General features: G+C 44.0%; 1 protein-coding gene across 1 annotated transcript; it reads right to left on the minus strand.

The window, feature by feature from the left end:
* Positions 1-14,821: 14,821 nt before the first annotated feature.
* LOC109780516 (uncharacterized) lies at positions 14,822-15,331 on the minus strand. The gene has a single exon (XM_020339098.1). It carries the CDS (start codon positions 15,329-15,331, stop codon positions 14,822-14,824), a length of 510 nt encoding a protein of 169 aa, XP_020194687.1.
* Positions 15,332-22,254: the final 6,923 nt, after the last annotated feature.

Below are 22,254 nucleotides of genomic sequence, written 5' to 3' on the forward strand. Positions count from 1 at the left end.
TTGTTGTGGGCGTCGAATTTTTCAATTTACTTGCCATTACTAGTCTTATCTTGATTCGGCGGCATCGTGGGATGAAGCGGCCCGGACCGACCTTACACGTACGCTTACGTGAGACAGGTTCCACCGACTGACATGCACTAGTTGCATAAGGTGGCTAGCGGGTGTCTGTCTCTCCCACTTTAGTCGGATCGGATTCGATGAAAAGGGTCCTTATGAAGGGTAAATAGAAATTGGCATGTCACGTTGTGGTTTTGGCGTAGGTAAGAATCGTTCTTGCTAGAAACCTATAGCAGCCACGTAAAAGTTTGCAACAACAATTAGAGGACGTCTAACTTGTTTTTGCAGCAAGTGTCATGTGATGTGATATGGCCAGAAGGATGTGATGAATGATATATGTGATGTATGAGATTGATCATGTTCTTGTAATAGGAATCACGACTTGCATGTCGATGAGTATGACAACCGGCAGGAGCCATAGGAGTTGTCTTAATTTATTTATGACCTGCGTGTCAACTGGAACGTCATGTAATTACTTTACTTTATTGCTAACCGTTAGCCATAGTAGTAGAAGTAATAGTTGGCGAGACAACTTCATGAAGACACGATGATGGAGATCATGGTGTCATGCCGCTGACGATGATGAACATGGCGCCCCGAAGATGGAGATCAAAAGGAGCAAAATGATATTGGCCATATCATGTCACTATTTGATTGCATGTGATGTTTATCATGTTTTACATCTTATTTGCTTAGAACGACGGTAGCATAAATAAGATGATCCCTCGCTAAAATTTCAAGAAAGTGTTCCCCCTAACTGTGCACCGTTGCGAAGGTTGGTTGTTCCGAAGCACCACGTGATGATCGGGTGTGATAGGTTCTAACGTTCGCATACAACAGGTGTAAGCCAGATTTACACACGCAATGCACTTAGGTTGACTTGACGAGCCTAGCATGTACAGACATAGCCTCGGAACACAAGAGACCGAAAGGTCGAACATGAGTCGTATAGCAGATACGATCAACATGAAGATGTTCACCGATGATGACTAGTCCGTCTCACGTGATGATCGCACATGGCCTAGTTGACTCGGATCATGTATCACTTAGATGACTAGAGGGATGTCTGTCTGAGTGGGAGTTCGTTAATAATTTGATTAGATGAACTTAATTATCATGAACTTAGTCTAAAAAACCTTTACAATATGTCTTGTAGATCAAATGGCCCACGCTAATGTTGCCCTCAACTTCAACGCGTTCCTAGAGAAAACCAAGCTGAAAGACGATGGTAGCAACTACACGGACTGGGTCCGTAACCTGAGGATTATCCTCATAGCTGCCAAGAAAGCATATGTCCTTGAAGCACCGCTAGGTGATGCACCTGTTTTCCCAGCAACTCAAGACGTTCTGAACGCCTGGCAGTCACGTAGTGATGATTACTCCCTGGTTCAGTCGGCATGCTTTACAGCTTAGAACCGGGGCTCCAAAAGCGTTTTGAGCAGCACGGAGCATATGAGATATTCCAAGAGTTGAAAATGGTTTTCCAAGCTCATGCCCGGGTCGAGAGATATGAAGTCTCCGACAAGTTCTACAGTTGTAAGATGGAGGAGAATAGTTCCGTCAGCGAACACATACTCAAAATGTCTGGGTTGCACAACCGCTTGTCTCAGCTGGGAGTTAATCTCCCGGATGACGCGGTCGTTGACAGAATCCTTCAGTCGCTCCCACCTAGCTACAAGAGCTTTGTGATGAACTTCAATATGCAGGGGATGGAAAAGACCATTCCTGAGGTATATTCAATGCTGAAATCAGCGAAGGTGGAGATCAAAAAGGAACATCAAGTGTTGATGGTGAATAAAACCACTAAGTTCAAGAAAGGCAAGGGTAAGAAGAACTTCAAGAAAGACGGCAAGGGAGTTGCCGCGCCCGGTAAGCAAGCTGCCGGGAAGAAGACAAAGAATGGACCCAAGCCTGAGACTGAGTGCTTTTATTGCAAGGGAAACGGTCACTGGAAGCGGAACTGCCACAAGTACTTAGCGGATAAGAAGGCCGGCAATACCAAAGGTATATGTGATATACATGTTATAGATGTGTACCTAACCAGCGCTCGTAGTAGCTCCTGGGTATTTGATACCGGTGCGGTTGCTCATATTTGTAACTCAAAGCAGGAGCTGCGGAATAAGCGGAGACTGGCGAAGGACGAGGTGACGATGCGCGTCGGGAATGGTTCCAAGGTCGATGTGATCGCCGTCGGCACGCTACCTCTACATTTACCTACGGGACTAGTTTTAAACCTCAATAATTGTTATTTAGTGCCAGCTTTGAGCATGAACATTGTATCTGGATCTCGTTTAATGCGAGATGGCTACTCATTTAAATCCGAGAAAAATAGTTGTTCTATTTGAGAGATATGTTTTATGGTCATGCCCCGCTGGTCAATGGTTTATTCTTAATGAATCTCGAACGTGATGTTACACATATTCATAGTGTGAATGCCAAGAAATGTAAGGTTGATAATGATAGTCCCACATACTTGTGGCACTGCCGCCTTGGTCACATTGGTGTCAAACGCATGAAGAAACTCCATGCAGATGGACTTGTGGAGTCTCTTGATTATGAATCATTTGACACGTGCGAACCATGCCTCATGGGCAAAATGACCAAGACTCCGTTCTTCGGAACAGTGGAGCGAGCAACCAACTTATTGGAAATCATACATACTGATGTGTGCGGTCCAATGAGCGTTGAGGCTCGCGGTGGCTATCGTTATGTTCTCACCCTCACTGATGACTTGAGTAGATGTGGGTATGTCTACTTAATGAAACACAAGTCTGAGACCTTTGAAAAGTTCAAGGAATTTCAGAGTGAGGTTGAGAATCAATGTGACAGGAAAATAAAGTTCTTACGATCAGATCGTGGAGGGGAATATTTGAATCACGAATTTGGCACACACTTAAGGAAATGTGGAATTGTTTCACAACTCACGCCGCCTGGAACACCTCAGCGTAATGGTGTGTCCGAACGTCGTAATCGCACTCTATTGGATATGGTGCGATCTATGATGTCTCTTACCAATCTACCGCTATCATTCTGGGGTTATGCTTTAGAGACTGCCGCATTCACTTTAAACAGGGCTCCGTCGAAATCCGTTGAGACGACACAGTATGAATTATGGTTTGGAAAGAAACCTAAGCTGTCGTTTGTTAAAGTTTGGGGATGCGATGCTTATGTCAAGAAACTTCAACCTGAAAGGCTCGAACCCAAGTCGGAAAAATGCGTCTTCATAGGATACCCTAAGGAAACCATTGGGTATACCTTCTACCTCAGATCCGAAGGCAAGATCTTCATTGCCAAGAACGGGTCCTTTCTGGAGAAAGAGTTTCTCTCGAAAGAAGTAAGTGGGAGGAAAGTGGAACTTGATGAGATGACCCCTCTCGAACCAGAAAGTAGCGCAACACAAGAAAATGTTTCTGTGGTGCCTGCACCGACTAGAGAGGAAGTTAATGATGACGATCATGATCAAGTTACCACTGAACTTCGTAGGTCCACAAGGACACGTTCCGCACCAGAGTGGTACGGCAACCCTGTCCTAGAAATCATGTTGTTGGACAATGGTGAACCTTCGAACTATGAAGAAGCAATGGCGGGTCCAGATTCCAACAAATGGCTTGAAGCCATGCAATCCGAGATAGGATCCATGTATGAAAACAAAGTATGGACTTTGATAGACTTGCCCGATGATCGGCGAGCGATAGAAAATAAATGGAACTTTAAGAAGAAGACGGACGCGGATGGAAATGTTACCATCTATAAAGCTCGACTTGTCGCTAAGGGTTATCGACAAGTTCAAGGAGTTGACTACGATGAGACCTTCTCACCCGTAGCGAAGCTGAAGTCCGTCCGAATCATGTTAGCAATTGCCGCATTCTACGATTATGAAATATGGAAAATGGACGTCAAAACGGCATTCCTTGACGGCTTCCTTAAGGAAGAATTGTATATGATGCAGCCGAAAGGTTTTGTCGATCCTAAGAATGCTGACAAAGTATGCAAGCTCCAGCGCTCAATCTATGGGCTGGTGCAGGCATCTCGGAGTTGGAACATTCGCTTTGATGAGATGATCAAAGCGCTTGGGTTTACGCAGACTTATGGAGAAGCCTGTGTTTACAAGAAAGTGAGTGGGAGCGCTGTAGCATTTCTCATATTATATGTGGATGACATACTGTTGATGGGAAATGATATAGAATTCTTGGGAAGCATAAAGGCCTACTTGAACAAGTGTTTTTCAATGAAGGACCTTGGAGAAGCTGCTTATATATTAGGCATCAAGATCTATAGAGATAGATCAAGACGCCTCATTGTTCTTTCACACAGATCTGGAGGTGACGAAGAGCTCGTCGTAAAGGGTTACGTCGATGCTAGCTTCGACACAGATCTGGATGACTCTAAGTCACAAACCGGATACGTGTATATTTTGAATGGTGGGGCAGTCAGCTGGTGCAGTTGCAAGCAAAGCGTCGTGGCGGGATCTACATGTGAAGCGGAGTACATGGCAGCCTCGGAGGTAGCACATGAAGCAATCTGGATGAAGGAGTTCATTGCTGACCTAGGAGCTATTCCCAATGCATCGGGGCCGATGACTCTCTTCTGTGACAACACTGGAGCTATTACCCTTGCCAAGGAGCCCAGGTTTCACAAGAAGACCAGGCACATCAAGTGTCGCTTCAACTCCATTCGTGAAAATGTTCAAAATGGAGACATAGATATTTGTAAAGTGCATACGGATTTCAATGTCGCAGATCCGTTGACTAAACCTCTTCCACGAGCGAAACATGATCAACACCAGAACTCTATGGGTGTACGATTCATCACAATGTAACTAGATTATTGACTCTAGTGCAAGTGGGAGACTGTTGGAAATATGCCCTAGAGGCAATAACAAAATGGTTATTATTATATTTCCTTGTTCATGATAATTATCTATTGTTCATGCTTTAATTGTGTTATCCGGAAATCATAATACATGTGTGAATACATAGACCATAACATGTCCCTAGTGAGCCTCTAGTTGACTAGCTCGTTGATCAATAGATGGTTACGGTTTCCTGACCATGGACATTGGATGTCATTGATAACGGGATCACATCATTAGGAGAATGATGTGATGGACAAGACCCAATCCTAAGCATAGCACTAGATCGTGTAGTTCGTTTGCTAAAGCTTTTCTAATGTCAAGTATCATTTCCTTAGACCATGAGATCGTGCAACTCCCGGATACCGTAGGAATGCTTTGGGTACCAAACGTCACAACGTAACTGGGTGGCTATAAAGGTGCACTACAGGTATCTCCGAAAGTGTCTGTTGGGTTGGCTCGGATCGAGACTGGGATTTGTCACTCCGTATGACGGAGAGGTATCTCTGGGCCCACTCGGTATTGCATCATCATAATGAGCTCAATGTGACTAAGTAGTTAGTCACGGGATCATGCATTACGGAACGAGTAAAGTGACTTGCCGGTAACGAGATTGAACGAGGTATTGGGATACCGACGATGGAATCTCGGGCAAGTAAAGTACCGATTGACAAAGGGAATTGTATACGGGATTGCTTGAATCCTCGACATCGTGGTTCATCCGATGAGATCATCATGGAACATGTGGGAGCCAACATGGGTATCCAGATCCCGCTGTTGGTTATTGGCTAGATAGGTGTCTCGGTCTTGTCTGCATGATTCCCGAACCCGTAGGGTCTACACACTTAAGGTTCGATGACGCTAGGGTTATAAGGAAGGTTTGTATGTGATTACCAAATGTTGTTCGGAGTCCCGGATGAGATCCCGAACGTCACGAGGAGTTCCGGAATGGTCCGGAGGTAAAGATTTATATATGGGAAGTCACCATACGGTCACCGGAAATATTCGGGGGTATACCGGTATTGTACCGGGACCGCCGGAGGGGTTCCGGGGGTCCACCGGGAGGGTCCACCTGCCCCGGAGGGCCTTATGGGCTGTAGGTGGAAGGGAACCAGCCCTTAGTGGGCTGGGCGCCAAGCCCCCTAGGGCCCATGCGCCTAGGGTTTGGGGGAACCCTAAAGGGGGGGGCGCCCCCCTTGCTTGGGGGGCAAGCTCCCTCCCCCCTTGGCCGCCGCCCCCCCCTCTAGATCTCATCTAGAGGGGCCGGCCCCCTTCCCCCTTCTCCCTATAAATAGAGGGGTGAGGGGAGGGCTGCAGAACTACATCCAAGGCGCAGCCCCTCCCCTCCGCAACACCTCTCCTCCTCCGCGTGTGCTTGGCGAAGCCCTGCCGGAAACTGTCACTCCACCACCACCACGCCGTCGTGCTACTGTTGGAGCCTTCTTCCTCAACCCCTCCCTCCTCCTTGCTGGATCAAGGCGTGGGAGACGTCACCGCTCCGTACGTGTGTTGAACGCGGAGGTGCCGTCCGTTCGACGCTTGGATCATCGGTGATTTGGATCACGACGAGTACGACTCCATCTACCCCGTTCTCTTGAACGCTTCTACTCGCGATCTACAAGGGTATGTAGATGCACTCCTCCCCTCTCGTTGCTAGTAAACTCCATAGATTGATCTTGGTGATGCGTAGAAAATTTTAATTTCTGCTACGATCCCCAACAGCCACCAGTGAGGGATCCCCCCTCCGGCAGGGTGCCGGAACAGGGTCCCGATTGGATTTTGGTGGCTAGAGAGGCTTGCGGCGGCGGAACTCCCGATCTAGGTTATTTTCTGGAGGTTTCTGTATTTATAGGAATTTTTGGCGTAGGTTTCACGTCAGGGGGGGTCTCCGAGCCATCCACGAGGCAGGGGCCCACGCCCAGGGGGTGGGCGCGCCCTCCACCCTCGTGGACAGCTCGGGAATCTTCTTGCCCAACTCTTTTGCTCCGGAGGCTTCTTTTGGTCCATAAAAAATCATCAAAAATTGGCACGTCAATTGGACTCCGTTTGGTATTCCTTTTCTGTAAAACTCAAAAACAAGGAAAAAACAGAAACTGGCACTGGGCTCTAGGTTAATAGGTTAGTCCCAAAAATCATATAAAATAGCATATAAATGCATATAAAACATCCTAGAAGGACAATATAATAGCATGAATACTTCATAAATTATAGATACGCTGGAGACGTATCAGCATCCCCAAGCTTAATTCCTGCTCGTCCTCGAGTAGGTAAATTATAAAATAAATAATTTATGAAGTGTGAATGCTAGCAAGTCATAAGTTTGATCAACGATAGTTCCAATCACTTTTTCTAGCATCATTATATATCATAACAGTAGCTCATATCATAAAGCTTCTAATGATCAAGTAACAAGCTATTCACATGTTAAAGTGTAGATCATAAACTTTCTTGAAAACTAAAAAACCGTTCTCAATCATCAAACAATTGCAATTCATCTTATTTTCAGGAAGGGTCTATGTAAGAGCTTTGATTTAGCAAATCCCACATACTCAACTATCATGTAGTATTCCATGATTGCTACCACTCAAAGCATATTTTTAGAACAAATAGCATCCATCGAACACAGAGAAAGATAGGGGCTTAATGTTTCGCCTCCCAACTTATTTATCATATAGATAATTGTCAACAATAATAATTCATGATCAAATATATTTGAATGGCCATATATGCTTAGATCTTTCCATCACATGATGCTTGCCAACTAAAGAGTAGGTTGGAATGAGAAGGAATACTACTGACTCTTGCATAAAAGTAAAAGATAGACCCTTCGCAGAGGGAAGCAGGGATTTGCAGACGTGCCAGAGCTCGAAGCAAAAACAGAGATGAAAATAATTTTGAGAGGTATGCTTTCATTGTCAACATAACGACCAAGAGTTCCCAATATCTTCCATACTACATACATTATAGGCGGTTCCCACGCAGAAAGGTAAAGTTTTTACTCCCCTTCCACCAACATTCACACTCCACAGCTTGTCTGAAACAACGGGTGCTGTCCAACTATCAACATTCCTGGGGGAGTTTTGTTTAAATTATTTATGAATTTGTTTTTGATCTTTTGATCATAGGACTGGGCATCCCAGTTACCAGCCATTTTCTCGTGAATGATGAGCGGAGTCCACTCATCGTGAGAATAACCCACCTAGCATGGAAGATACTGACAGCCCCTAGTCACTACATGAGCGATTCGGGCATACAAAACAGATTATTATTTGAAGGTTTAGAGTTTGGCACATGCAAATTTACTTGGAACGGCAGGTAAATACCGCATATAGGTAGATATGGTGGACACTCATGGAAGAAACTTGGTTCAAGGAATTTGGATGCACAAGCAGTATTCCCGCTTAGTACAGATATTTTGGCTAGCAAAGGATTCTAAATAGCAAGCACCACATGTTAGAGGATCCATAACAATATAACTTCTATACAAATATACCCAAGCATAACTCATTATGTTGTCTTCCTTGTCCAACTTCAACTAATTTGCTCAGGTTTGGAAATAATTAATGGAGATCACAATCATAGAAGATGTCTGATACGTCTCCGTCGTATCTACTTTTCCAAACACTTTTTGCCCTTGTTTTGGACTTTAACTTGCATGATTTGAATGGAACTAACCCGGACTGATGTTGTTTTCAGCAGAATTGCCATGGTGTTATCTTTGTGCAGAAACAAAAGTTCTCGGAATGACCTGAAACTTCACGGAGATTATTTTTGGAAATAATAAAAAATACTGGCGAAAGAATCAAGGCCAGGGGGCCCACACCCTGCCCACGAGGATATAAGTGAAGCACACGAGTAAATGACAAACTACTCCAAAAAGATATAAGTGAAGATCAATGAGTAGTTAAATAATTATGTAGCTATGTGAAGACTCTCTCTCATTTAAGAATTTCAGATCTTGGGATATTATTCAAACAGCAAGCAAAATAAAATAAAACGACATTTCAAGGATAGCACTCATCATGTGAAGAAGCAAGAACTTAGGCTCAACCGATACTAACCGATAATTGTTGAAGAAGAAAAGTGGGATGCCTACCGGGGCATCCCCAAGCTTAGATGCTTGAGACTTCTTGAAATATTATCTTGGGGTGCCTTGGGCATCCCCAATCTTGAGCTTTTGTGTCTCCTTAATTCCTCTCATATCACGGTTTCCTAAATCTCGAAAGCTTCATCCACACCAAACTCAACAAGAACTCGTGAGATAAGTTAGTATAAACCAATGCAAAAACCTTATCATTTTCTACTGTAACAAATCACTAAAACTATTATTCAACATTGCATACTAAATGCCTCTGCATATTTAATACTCCTATCCTCAAATAGAATCATTAAACAAGCAAACATATGCAAACAATGCAAACATAACAGCAATCTGCCAAAACAGTACAGTCTGTAAAGAATGCAAGATTCATCACACTTCCCTAACTCCAAACATTATGAAATTCTACCACACTGTATAAAATTTACCTGAGCTCAATATGCAAAAAGTTTCAACATTTTATCATATTCTGTCTTTTCTAGGGAATTTTTGCAACAGCGATAAACTTTCCGTTTTGAAACAGCAACATGTATACTTGCAAAATAAGCATGGTAAAGGCTATCCTTGACACTTTTATTGAAAATAGAGATGCAAAACATTATTCTAAATAACAGCAAGCAAATACTAACAAAATAAAATGACACTCCAAGCAAAACACATATCATGTGGTGAATAAAAATATAGCTTCAAGTAAAGTTATCGATGAACGAAGACGAAAGAGGGGATGCCATCCGGGGCATCCCCAAGCTTAGGCTCTTGGTTGTCCTTGAATATTACGTTGGGGTGCCTTGGGCATCCCCAAGCTTAGACTCTTGCCACTCCTTATTCCATAGTCCATCGAATCTTTACCCAAAACTTGAAAACTTCACAACACAAAACTTAACAGAAAACTCGTAAGCTCCGTTAGTGAAAGAAAACAAAACACCACTTCAAGGTACTGTAATGAACTCATTCTTTATTTTTATTGGTGTTAAATCTACTGTATTCCAACTTCTCTATGGTTTATAAACTATTTTACTAGCCATAGATTCATCAAAATAAGCAAACAACACACGAAAAACAGAATCTGTCAAAAACAGAACAGTCTGTAGTAATCTGTAACTAACGCAAACTTCTGGAACTCAAAAAATTCTAACAAAATAGGACGACCTAGAAAATTGGATTATTGATCTTCTGCAATTGGAATCAGTATTTTATCACTTTCTGGTGATTTTAAACAATTGTTTGTGAACAGAAAGTTTCTGGAATTTTTCAGCAAGATCAAATAACTATTATCCAAGAAGATCCTATAGGTCTTACTTGGCACAAACACTAAATAAAACATAAAACCACATCTAAACAGAGGCTAGATCAAATATTTATTACTAAACAGAACCAAAAAGCAAGAAACAAAAATAAAATTGGGTTGCCTCCCAACAAGCGCTAACGTTTAACGCCCCTAGCTAGGCATGATGATTTCAATGATGCTCACATAAAAGATAAGAATTGAAACATAAAGAGAGCATCATGAAGAATATGACTAGCACATTTAAGTCTAACCCACTTCCTATGAATCGGGATTTTGTGAGCAAACAATTTATGGGAACAATAATCAACTAGCATAGGAAGGCAAAACAAGCATAACTTCAAAATTTTAAGCACATAGAGAGGAAACTTGATATTATTGCAATTCCTACAAGCATATGTTCCTCCCTCATAATAATTTTCAGTAGCATCATGAATGAATTCAACAATATAACCATCACATAAAGTATTCTTTTCATGATCTACAAGCATAGAAATTTTATTACTCTCCACATAAGCAAATTTGTTCTCATGAATAGTAGTGGGAGCAAACTCAACAAAATAACTATCATGTGAAGCATAATCCAATTGAAAATTAAAATCATGATGACAAGCTTCATGGTTATCTTTGTTCTTTATCGCATATGTGTCATCACAATAATCATCATAAATAGGAGTCATGCTTTCATCATAATAAATTTGCTCATCAAAACTTGGGGGACAAAAATATCATCCTCATCAAACATAGCTTCTCCAAGCTTGTGGCTTTGCATATCATTAGCATCATGGATATTCAAAGAATTTGTACTAACAACATTGCAATCATGCTCATCATTCAAAGATTCAGTGCCAAACATTTTATAGACTTCTTCTTCTAACACTTTGGCACAATTTTCCTTTCCATCATACTCACGAAAGATATTAAAAAGATGAAGTGTATGAGGCAAACGCAATTCCATTTTTTGTAGTTTTATTTTATAGACTAAACTAGTGATAAAACAAGAAACTAAAAGATTCAATTGCAAGATCTAAAGATATACCTTCAAGCACTCACCTCCCCGGCAACGGCGCCAGAAAAGAGCTTGGTTGACGGGGTGTGAGTGCCGCTTACCTAGCCTCACCGGCAACGGCGCCAGAAAAGAGCTTGATATCTACTACGCAACCTTCTTCTTGTAGACGTTGTTGGGCCTCCAAGTGCAGAGGTTTGTAGGACAGTAGCAAATTTCCCTCAAGTGGATGACCTAAGGTTTATCAATCCGTGGGAGGCGTAGGATGAAGATGGTCTCTCTCAAGCAACCCTGCAACCAAATAACAAAGAGTCTCTTGTGTCCCCAACACACCCAATACAATGGTAAATTGTATAGGTGCACTAGTTCGGCGAAGAGATGGTGATATAAGTGCAATATGGATGGTAGATATAGGTTTTTGTAATCTGAAAATATAAAAACAGCAAGGTAACTAATGATAAAAGTGAGCGTAAACGGTATTGCAATGCTAGGAAACAAGGCCTAGGGTTCATACTTTCACTAGTGCAAGTTCTCTCAACAATAATAACATAACTGGATCATATAACTATCCCTCAACATGCAACAAAGAGTCACTCCAAAGTCACTAATAGCGGAGAACAAACGAAGAGATTATTGTAGGGTACGAAACCACCTCAAAGTTATCCTTTCTGATCGATCTATTCAAGAGTCCGTAGTAAAATAACACGAAGCTATTCTTTCCGTTCGATCTATCATAGAGTTCGTACTAGAATAACACCTTAAGACACAAATCAACCAAAACCCTAATGTCACCTAGATACTCCAATGTCACCTCAAGTATCCGTGGGCATGATTATACGATATGCATCACACAATCTCAGATTCATCTATTCAACCAACACAAAGCACTTCAAAGAGTGCCCCAAAGTTCCTACCGAAGAGTCAAGACGAAAACATGTGCCAACCCCTATGCATAAGTTCACAAGGTCACTGAACCCGCAAGTTGATCACCAAAACATACATCAAGTAGATCACGTGAATATCCCATTCTCACCACAGATAAGCACATGCAAGACATACATCAAGTGTTCTCAAATCCTTAAATGACCCAATCCGATAAGGTAACTTCAAAGGGAAAACTCAATCCATTACAAGAGAGTAGAGGGGGAGAAACATCATAAGATCCAACTATAATAGCAAAGCTCGCGATACATTAAGATCGTGCCAAATCAAGAACACGAGAGAGAGAGAGAGAGAGATCAAACACATAGCTACAGGTACATACCCTCAGCCCCGAGGGTGAACTACTCCCTCCTCATCATGGAGAGCGCCGGGATGATCAAGATGGCCACCAGTGAGAGATCCCCCCTCCGGTAGGGTGCCGGAACAGGGTCCCGATTGGGTTTTGGTGGCTAGAGAGGCTTGCGGCGGCGGAACTCCCGATCTAGGTTATTTTCTGGAGGTTTCTGTATTTATAGGAATTTTTGGCATAGGTTTCACGTCGGGGGGGGTCTCCGAGCCGTCCACGTGGCAGGGGCCCACGCCCAAGGGGGGTGGGCGCGCCCTCCACCCTCGTGGACAGCTCGTAACTCTTCTTGCCCAACTCTTTTGCTCCGGAGGCTTCTTTTGGTCCATAAAAAATCATCAAAAATTGGCACGTCAATTGGACTCCGTTTGGTATTCCTTTTCTGTAAAACTCAAAAACAAGGAAAAAACAGAAACTGGCACTGGGCTCTAGGTTAATAGGTTAGTCCCAAAAAGCATATAAAATAGCATATAAATGCATATAAAACATCCTAGAAGGATAATATAATAGCATGAATACTTCATAAATTATAGATATGTTGGAGACGTATCAATTCCCTCGGTGTCTATATAAACCGGAGGGCTTAGTCCGGATAGATATATCCATTACCATAGTCATACAGGCTAGACTTCTAGGGTTTAGCCATTACGATCTCGTGGTAGATCAACTCTTGTAATACTCATATTCATCAAGATCAATCAAGCAGGAAGTAGGGTATTACCTCCATCGAGAGGGCCCGAACCTGGGTAAACATTGTGTCCCCCGTCTCCTGTTACCATCGATCCTAAACGCACAGTTCGGGACCCCCTACCCGAGATCCGCCGGTTTTGACAACGACACCGGCCTCCTCCCCCACCTCCACTCCTTTATATACGGGGGAGGGGGGCACCCCATAGACACACGAGTTGATCATTGATCTTTTAGCCGTGTGCGGTGCCCCCCTCCACCATAATCCACCTCGGTCATATCGTAGCGGTGCTTAGGCGAAGTCCTGCGTCGGTAGCTTCATCAACACCGCCATCACACCGTTGTGCTGACGGAACTCTTCCTCGAAGCTCTACTGGATCGTGAGTTCGTGGGACGTCACCGAGCTGAACGTGTGCAGATCGCGGAGGTGCCGTACATTCGGTACTAGGACCGGTCGATCGTGAAGACGTACGACTACATCAACCGTGTTTTCATAACGCTTCCGCTTTCGGTCTACGAGAGTACGTGGACGACACTCTCCCCTCTCGTTGCTATGCATCACCATGATCTTGCGTGTGCGTAGGATTATTTTTGAAATTACTACGTTCCCCAACACTATGATCATAAACCTTGGCGACAAACAAGCATTTTTTGTCCTCCTCCACACTATTGCAATGCTTGACAAAATGCGACGTTAAGAGGTTGGTGCTTCCATTAGGGCGTGTGAAAAGATAAAAGATGTGTCAAACATTTTTTTGCCTTAAGCATCGAAAGCATTGCAATTTGAGAAACACACTCTTTCAAGATGCAATATAGGTATCAAGAATGGGTACTAGCTCGGGTTCCTATACATGTATCTTTTGGTGGATAAACACATCGTGGATCACATTCGCGTGTTATGTAATAAGGGACGTGGTTTTTCTCGCTTTTAACTAGAAGGCCTCCTAGAGGGAAGCCCTATGTTTGTATGTCTTTGTTTGCTATTTAACCATGTTGAAACCGTCAGTTCCTCGTCGTTGCCCTCCTCTCTCTGTCACACAGCTCACTCTCCCTCGCCGTGGCTCACTCGAGAAAGAAGAAGGGAGGAGGAGGAAGAACACGGTGGACACAAGAGGTTTTCCGGCGCTCGAACGCCTCTTTCCTTCCTTGAGCATGAACTCGACAATGTCGGTCTGTTACAACGCCACCGTGCGGCTTTATACCCAGAGCCAGCGCACCGGGCACGCACCCACGCCTCCACTCGCACCCCGATCGTGCACGCGCTCTCCGCGCTCTGACCGCGCCCGCGCCGCGCCCGAACGCGCGCTTCTCGCGGTGAGCCTCGCTGGATCGCGCCCGGTCGGGCCGCACGGCTCGCCAACAGACCCACACACGCACACACGCCTACGATGTACACTTGCATGGCCACCCCGTGCACCACACGCACGCACACACTACTCGCCGCGGACCCGACGCGCCCGACCCGGCCAGCTCGCGCCCATACACGTGCTGGTCGTGTCCGGTGCATCGCCGCAGCTTATTAGCCCAACACTCGCGCCCTAAGCCGTGGCTCAAAGCAGCCCGGCGTCCTCGACGTCGCCGTCCGCCAGTAGTGCCCGCTCTGCCGTCGGCGCCTTCTTCCACTGCGGGCAATCGCGCTTGAAGTGGCCCCGCTCACCGCACTTGTAGCACCGGCCTCGTCTGTAGCCGCCGAAGCCCGACGCCTCGCTGCGCGCCCCGTCGTCGTCGTCCCGAGCGCCGCCTCGCTGCCGCTCGCGCGCCCGCCACTGTGCCGCGGTGAACATCTGCTGCTCGCCGCCGTGGTTGCCTCCGTCCTGCCCGCGCCGACGCAGTGTCTCGTCGAAGGCCTTCAGCCAACCCAACGCGTCCTCGAACGCCATTATGTCGACGTCACAGAACCGCTCGATCCCGGCCACCGCCGGGTACAGGCGGTTTGGCACCAAGTCGAGCAGCTTCTTGACGAGGGCGGCGTCCTCCAGGGTCGAGCCCAACGCCGCGTAGCGCGCCGCCATCCCACCGAGCCTGCCGGCGAAGTCATCCAGGGTCTCGGCGTCCGCCATGCGCAGGAGCTCAAACTCCCCGCGCAGCGTGCCCAGCCGAGCCGCGCGCATGCGATCCGCCCCCACAAACCTGGCCTTCAAGCTCGCCCACACCTCCGCCGCAGTTTTCTTCGACGCCACCTGCAGCAGCAGGTTCTCCGCGAGCGCGCCGAGTAGGTACGCCCTCGCCGGCTTGTCCTTCTTGGCGATCACGGCCGCCGCCGCGTCCTCCGGCACGACCACCGCCTCCCACAGCCCGGCTACGTCGAGGTTCGCCTCGACCTTGATGGCCCACGCCGTGTAGTTGTTGCCGGTGAGCTGCGGCACCGACTGCGGCAGCGATCCGCTCGCTCCGCCACCGTATGGGACGATCGACATCGCCGGCGCGCCCTGGCCTGAACGTGGCTCTGATACCAATTGTTGGAACCGCCAGTCCCTCGCCGCTGCCCTCCTCTCTCTGTCACTCAGCTCACTCTCCCTCGCCGTGGCTCACTCGAGAAAGAAGAAGGGAGGAGGAGGAAGAACACGGTGGACACAGGAGGTTTTCCGGCGCTCGAACACCTCTTTCCTTCCTCGAGCACGAACTCGACAATGTCGGCCTGTTACAACGCCACCGTGCGGCTTTATACCCTGAGCCAGCGCACCGGGCACGCACCCACGCCTCCACTCGCACCCCGATCATGCCCGCGCTCTGACCGTGCCCGCGCCGCGCCCGAACGCGCGCTTCTCGCGGTGAGCCTCGCTGGATCGCGCCCGATTGGGCCGCACGGCTCGCCAACAGACCCACACACACGCACGCCTACGGTGTACACTTGCACGGCCACCCCGTGCACCACATGCACGCACGCACACACTACTCGCCGTGGACCCGACGCGCCCGACCCGGCCAGCTCGCGCCCATTAGCCCAACAAACCATAGTCCACTTATTCAAATATATAGTTCATGAGTAATTTCTTCATGCTTTTTTTTTATTCTCTGCTTCTTGCAAGCTTATTGCATCAACTTCTAACTGAACAAAAGGGTTCCTTATTTGGCAGAAAAAGGCCACACTGGACTATTGGAGGTGGTATTCTCCAAGTTGTATTTCCTCCAATGTAAACTAGTTAAAATCCAGTTAGCATTTCACAGCTTCCTTTTCGTCTGCAAAGTTCGTTCTTAGTCATCTAATCAAGAAAAGGAAGAATTAACTAATATGTGCGTTGCTTGGTGTTGGTACAAATTGTTTCTATTTTAAGTTGTGGCACATTGTGTGATGGTGTAGGGAATCTCAGCATCTCGCCTTTCGGTTAGTGCTAACCCCACGGTATAGTTGATAGAACAATCAAATGCGAAATGCTAGTAAGCCTTCTCAATAAATTGTGTGGAGTGCTTGACACTATTTATTCTCTCTTTCACTAACAAGTTGTGTGTGGAGCGAGATAGGGTGTGAGAGGTGCACTAGCATAATTCTGCCAAGCGGGTGTGTGTACTGCCCTAAATTGATCTTATTTTTTTATACGTATTTGTAGATGTGGTGGTCGAGAGTACAGGGTATACGTATGCATTTGTATATATACAAGTTGTAGCAATGAGTGGCTAGATAAACAACCAGTGATCCAACATTTATTTAAGAAAATAATAGTAAGTAACAAGTAGTTGAATTTTCATGCTACTAGAATTAGTACTAACTAGAGTGTCTATTCCATATATTTTTGTACTCAGTTTGTTTTTTATTTAATCTGCATATTAGGTTTTCCTCAAGTCAAAGTTTACAAATTTTGACCAAGTTTATAGAAAAATTTATTAACATCTACAATATGAAATCAATAACATTAGATTTATCATTGAGTATATTTTCACATCATATATACTACATGTTATTTAAATGTTCATATTTTTTTTGTTAAATTGGTCAAACTTTATGCAGTTTGAATTAGAACAAACCTAATATGCAGAGTAAATAAAACAAATGAATTATATTTCGTTAAGGCTTCCTTTGTATGACATGCTACTGAAATTTTTCCTATTGAGCCTTTTGGTTTGTAGGAATGAATTTCTGTTCATATGTAGGATTGGTTCCTATTATGCGCATTTCAAAAAAAGAAAAACAATAGCTAAGATTTAATAAAAAGAATCTTATTCTGTGAATCGAATGAAATTTTCTTTTCTATAGGAATTGAATTTGAGATACATATCATCTCATTTCTTATATGACTTTTCTATTCCTACAATATTTCTGTCTTATAAACCAAAGGAGGCCTAAAGCATGTCTCTAAGCCCTTCAATTTTCTCGCCCTTCGTGCATCAGCAGGACGGACTCGATGTGGATCTGCGTGCGCACAGCAGGATTGTTGTGCCTTTTGCGCAGTGCTGCATCACAAGCAAAGCGCATCGCGCATCGCGCAGAAAGGTCTCGGGCCATTGCTTAATTAGCTCGCGCTAAAAAGGCGATTAAAGTTGACATCACTGTGGAGGCTGAACCTTTGCTGTGCTCCAGGGGGTGCGTGGCCAGGCTTCACTGCGCTTTCAATGGGACAAAACGGCTTCCAAGCCAACTAAAATAATGTTGGTATGACGCACTTCTTTCTTTTATAAATGGGGCGTGGAATTAACTAAGTGATTGATATATAGGGGGGCCCCTCGTGCCAGACCATGGAGTAGCACTAGCCGTCCATGTATGCTTAGGTTTGTCGACCTGTCTCGAGGCTATGCTTCTGATTTCTGATCTACAAATCAGTGAGCAGCTCCGTGCATTCCTGCCTGGATGCATGCATGATTCATCTTTGCAAATCTAAAGGTGACATCGCTTGCAATCACCTTTGTTGTTTCACTGGTGACCAGAATCCAGCACTGTTTCTGACCTTTAGGCCATTGCTTGGCAACTTCGCTGAGCAAAATGACCACCGACAAAAGGTTTCGGCTACCGAGATGGATGTTACTGGATATACCCGACCGGTATCCAGAAAATACAGGGTTTTACTGCCCTGTGAGTCCAGAAATTTAAATGATATTTAGCCAAAATTTCAATTTTAAGCAAACATTGTGCGATGAACTTCTTTGTTTCAGTATGACGGTTTGCCAAGAGGAACCAGTAAAGTCGGTGATAAAAGTAATGGCTTGGGACTGTGGCAGATCTAGGATTTTACCGCCTGTAGTCATTCTTTACACACACAACTTAATTGACTTGAAATCACAAATTAAACACATAAGTTTAAATTTCAGAAAAAAATACAAATAGTTTGACATGGCTCATACAATTACCGATCCATATTAACTGTCGTTGTTGTACTAGTAAATCAATGAATATAGATTAATATGGATCGGGGAAGTAATAAATTTGAACAAATATATTAAAATATACCGAAAACAGTTATAGGGTTTGGGGTGGATGGTTCTTTAGTATTTTTGGACACTAAAGCAGGTAGACTAAGTATAAATATTAAATAATTTATAACTTAGCTACAATATAATCCAAAACAAATATTATATGCTAAAAACAGTTTTTGCATGTTTAGGGGGCTGCCGCCAATGGGTGCACTATTTCACAGTTTCTTTTGGTGCTTTAGTAGAATATTTCTTTGTTGTCCATTGCCATCTAACTTTTATAAATCTGCAATTCATGAGTGAATGTTTCACAAACTCTTGGTTTATCTGCTTTACGCAAATTTATTTCATCGTTGCTTCAAACAAAACGCTTCGAGATCTTTGGCAGAAAATATGACATTACTGGAAATAGCTTTTCGCTCCACTTCATAGATAAAACCACACGGTCGAACGATACAGGCAATGAGGAAGTTCTTTTACAAAGAAGATAAAAAAACCAGACATCAGAGAATGTAACACAAACAACAAACATGGGATACACTACTGATGCCATGATCTCATTGTCGAGTATGATCGCCATACTGTTATTTGGAGAGAGGTATTCTTCCAACTGTATTCAGTCAAAACCAACCCATTTAAGTCCGATTGGTATTTTGCAGCATCATTTTCCTATGCAAAAAGATTATTCTTGGTGGACTCAAAGATAAAAGTGAAGAACTGCACATTCTCTTGGTAGTAATCTCTTATAGTATTTTATGTTGGGACAAATTGTGCGATAGTATTCGGATATATATGCATACATGTTGCATTAATGTGTTTGCCGGAAGTAGATGCCGAACTCATAGTGAGTAGTATCATGCATATGATATATACCAGTATAAGATACTATTTGCATGGTGTATTGTTAGTATTTTAGATGACCTCATCTATTGTCATGCATGACACATAGTAGCATGTCACTTATTATGATATAGTATCATATGATATGATATCTAATTCTTTTTTTAATTAATTATATGTCACCTCAGCAAAATTGCTTAGTTGGCATACATAATACTTACTAGAGAGGTTACGAGAAAGTGTTCTTTTTTTCAGTTCGGACATTTGGGTGAGAAATGGATCATCAGTGATGACACTTATTTAAGGAGCATATTATATTAATTAACAAGCAGTTGGTTTATGTTAGTAAGTCAAAATTACTAGTACCAATCGGGATGGCCATTGCTAATTGCCAACTATATTTCTTTCTTCCTTGTTTATGTGAAAGAAAAGCATGTCTGGAACCTTTAATCTGCTTGTCCACCGTGCATCAGCAGCATAGACTTTGTTTTATTCAATGACAGGCTTTTCCATTTTTGAGGGTACATGGTATAATGACTTGTTAAGAATCTGCGGGCGCACAACAGGATTCTCCTTACCTTTAGAGAGGCACACATGCAAAGCACATCGAGAAGAAAGGTTCCGGCCATTGTTTAGCTCGTGTCAAAAGGCCCCTAAGTTGACATCATTCAGCATGAGGATCGCTGAACCTGCTGCGCTGAAGGGGCTTGGTGACTAGGCTTCGTCAATTTGCTTTGTGTGAGACAAATTAAGACGGCTTTCATTTCATGCTAATTGGTACTAAAATGATGTTGGTGTGACGCATTGACTAACTTGGTTGCTTGGACATCTACAAAGTGCTCGAATGTGGCCTGCTCGTGCCAGACTGGCGTAGCACTAGCCGTCTAGGGTTGTCGAGTTGTTCCGGTGGGCGCTGGTGCTGAGCTCCTCCAAATAAGTGTTGCTGCATCTGCATGCGTTCATGCGTGGAGCCGTGGAGGATTGATCTTTGCAGATCTGAAAGGTGACAGCGTAATCTATTCTCCGATTGATTGCCATTACCTTTGCTGGTTCACCGATCCAACATTGTATTTGAAACCTCACTGCCGTTGTCGGCCATATTCTCCGACCAAAATGACCAGGGATGATCGGGGTTTTGGCTTTACCGGAATGGGTATTTTTGCCGAGGGGCCCCGAAGGACTTGTAATCAGAAAAAAAACTATTTTTCAGCTAAGGACAATATATTAATATCAACATGATATCATATGCATCTAGGCTCTAAAACAACATGATATCAAAACTTAGTTGAGACGTTGAGGATGCAATGACTCCAAGAAGGGAAACACAAGGGCAGCTGCCGTTGCCGAATCCAACTGGAAGATACTGTTAAAAGTTAACAAAGATTTTGCCAAGTTTACACAACTTTGATCAAAGGGGGCAAAGGGTTACCAGAACCAATGGACTGCATACATTGTTAAGGAAGAAGAACATGGTGGCGTAACATTTGAAGTTAAAACCATGGCCTTGTTTTGCCGCGTTTCAACCGTGTGTTAAGAACAAGGCGAGGAAGGGAAGGTTAATCAATTGCAAAAGCAAAGGCCGGGGGTCGTGCTTTGCTCTGAAAGCGAGAGCATTTTGACGTCATGTTGTCTCTCCTGGAGGCTGGAGCAATGCTGGCCAACCGTTGATGAAACCCCAAGGGTCACCCTAGAGCACGCTTTCTACAAACCAGGCAAAAGGAAGAGCACTTGTTTAGAGATGGAACATAACACCCTTTCACTTAAGAAGAGAAAAGTAGGTGTATTGGTCTACAGCCATGCATATAGATCGGTACCACGTAACCAACCCTAGATCGATACTCCTGAACAAATATGCAAAAGTTGGAACGTAATGCATCACCGACCCTGCTCTGAAAGCGAAAGCATTTTGATGTCACCTCTCTTGGAGCGATACTGGCCAACCATTAATGTATCAACATGGCTGTAGGTCTATAATTCGCAAATTAATCTTGCAATTATACCTTGACCTGAGCCGTCCAAATAATGTTGGAAGTGATCATATGTATCAGCAACGTCAGGGAAATATATGCCCCGAGTACAATACTGATTTGACTAAACTCTTGAATCTCTGGTTTAAGAAAACCGCTCCTCCAACCTGGATTCTTTCCGGGAAATAAAATGCAGCCGGCAAATGTCATTGTTTTCCAACCAAACCGACCCCTCTCCATTAATTACATAACAAAAAACACTGGATAAAATAGCGTTATAGCGTGTCAAGAATTGTCTCGCAACAAATTAGTATACAATGTCTTGCTAATAGCACGCTACAACATGCTAATAGCATAATTTAAGGGGTGTCACTATTTTGTATAGCGCACTATTTTTTTCCTTGACAAAATAACAACATAGTACACTCACAACTATGTCGAGTACACTCACAAAAATAACCTTCGCTGTCCACACAAAGTGAAGAATCATGAATACTTTGAGGTGGTTATTTTGTTTTTTGAAACTGGGCAAAAGATTTGCCACTTTCATTGATTAAGAAGAAGGTTTAGAGCTTTTTGTCCAAAGGCCGAATTACAAAACGTTACTCTCGCGGCACTACATTAAGTGTGGTTATTTTAGTTGTGTGCATCTTCGAGGCAAAGGCCGGAGAAGTTTTTGCTCTCTGTTACTCGAAATTATGTTTCTTTGGGTGTTAATTTAGCGATAATCAACATACAATGAGTGAAACTGATTGCAGTTTATCATACGGTTTTATGCACCGTATCCACGTAGCAGTAACAGGTGCGGGCCACGTCTCACAGTCGTTTTCCTT

Source organism: Aegilops tauschii, chromosome 1, assembly GCF_002575655.3.
Source record: "Aegilops tauschii subsp. strangulata cultivar AL8/78 chromosome 1, Aet v6.0, whole genome shotgun sequence".
Taxonomy (NCBI): domain Eukaryota; kingdom Viridiplantae; phylum Streptophyta; class Magnoliopsida; order Poales; family Poaceae; genus Aegilops; species Aegilops tauschii.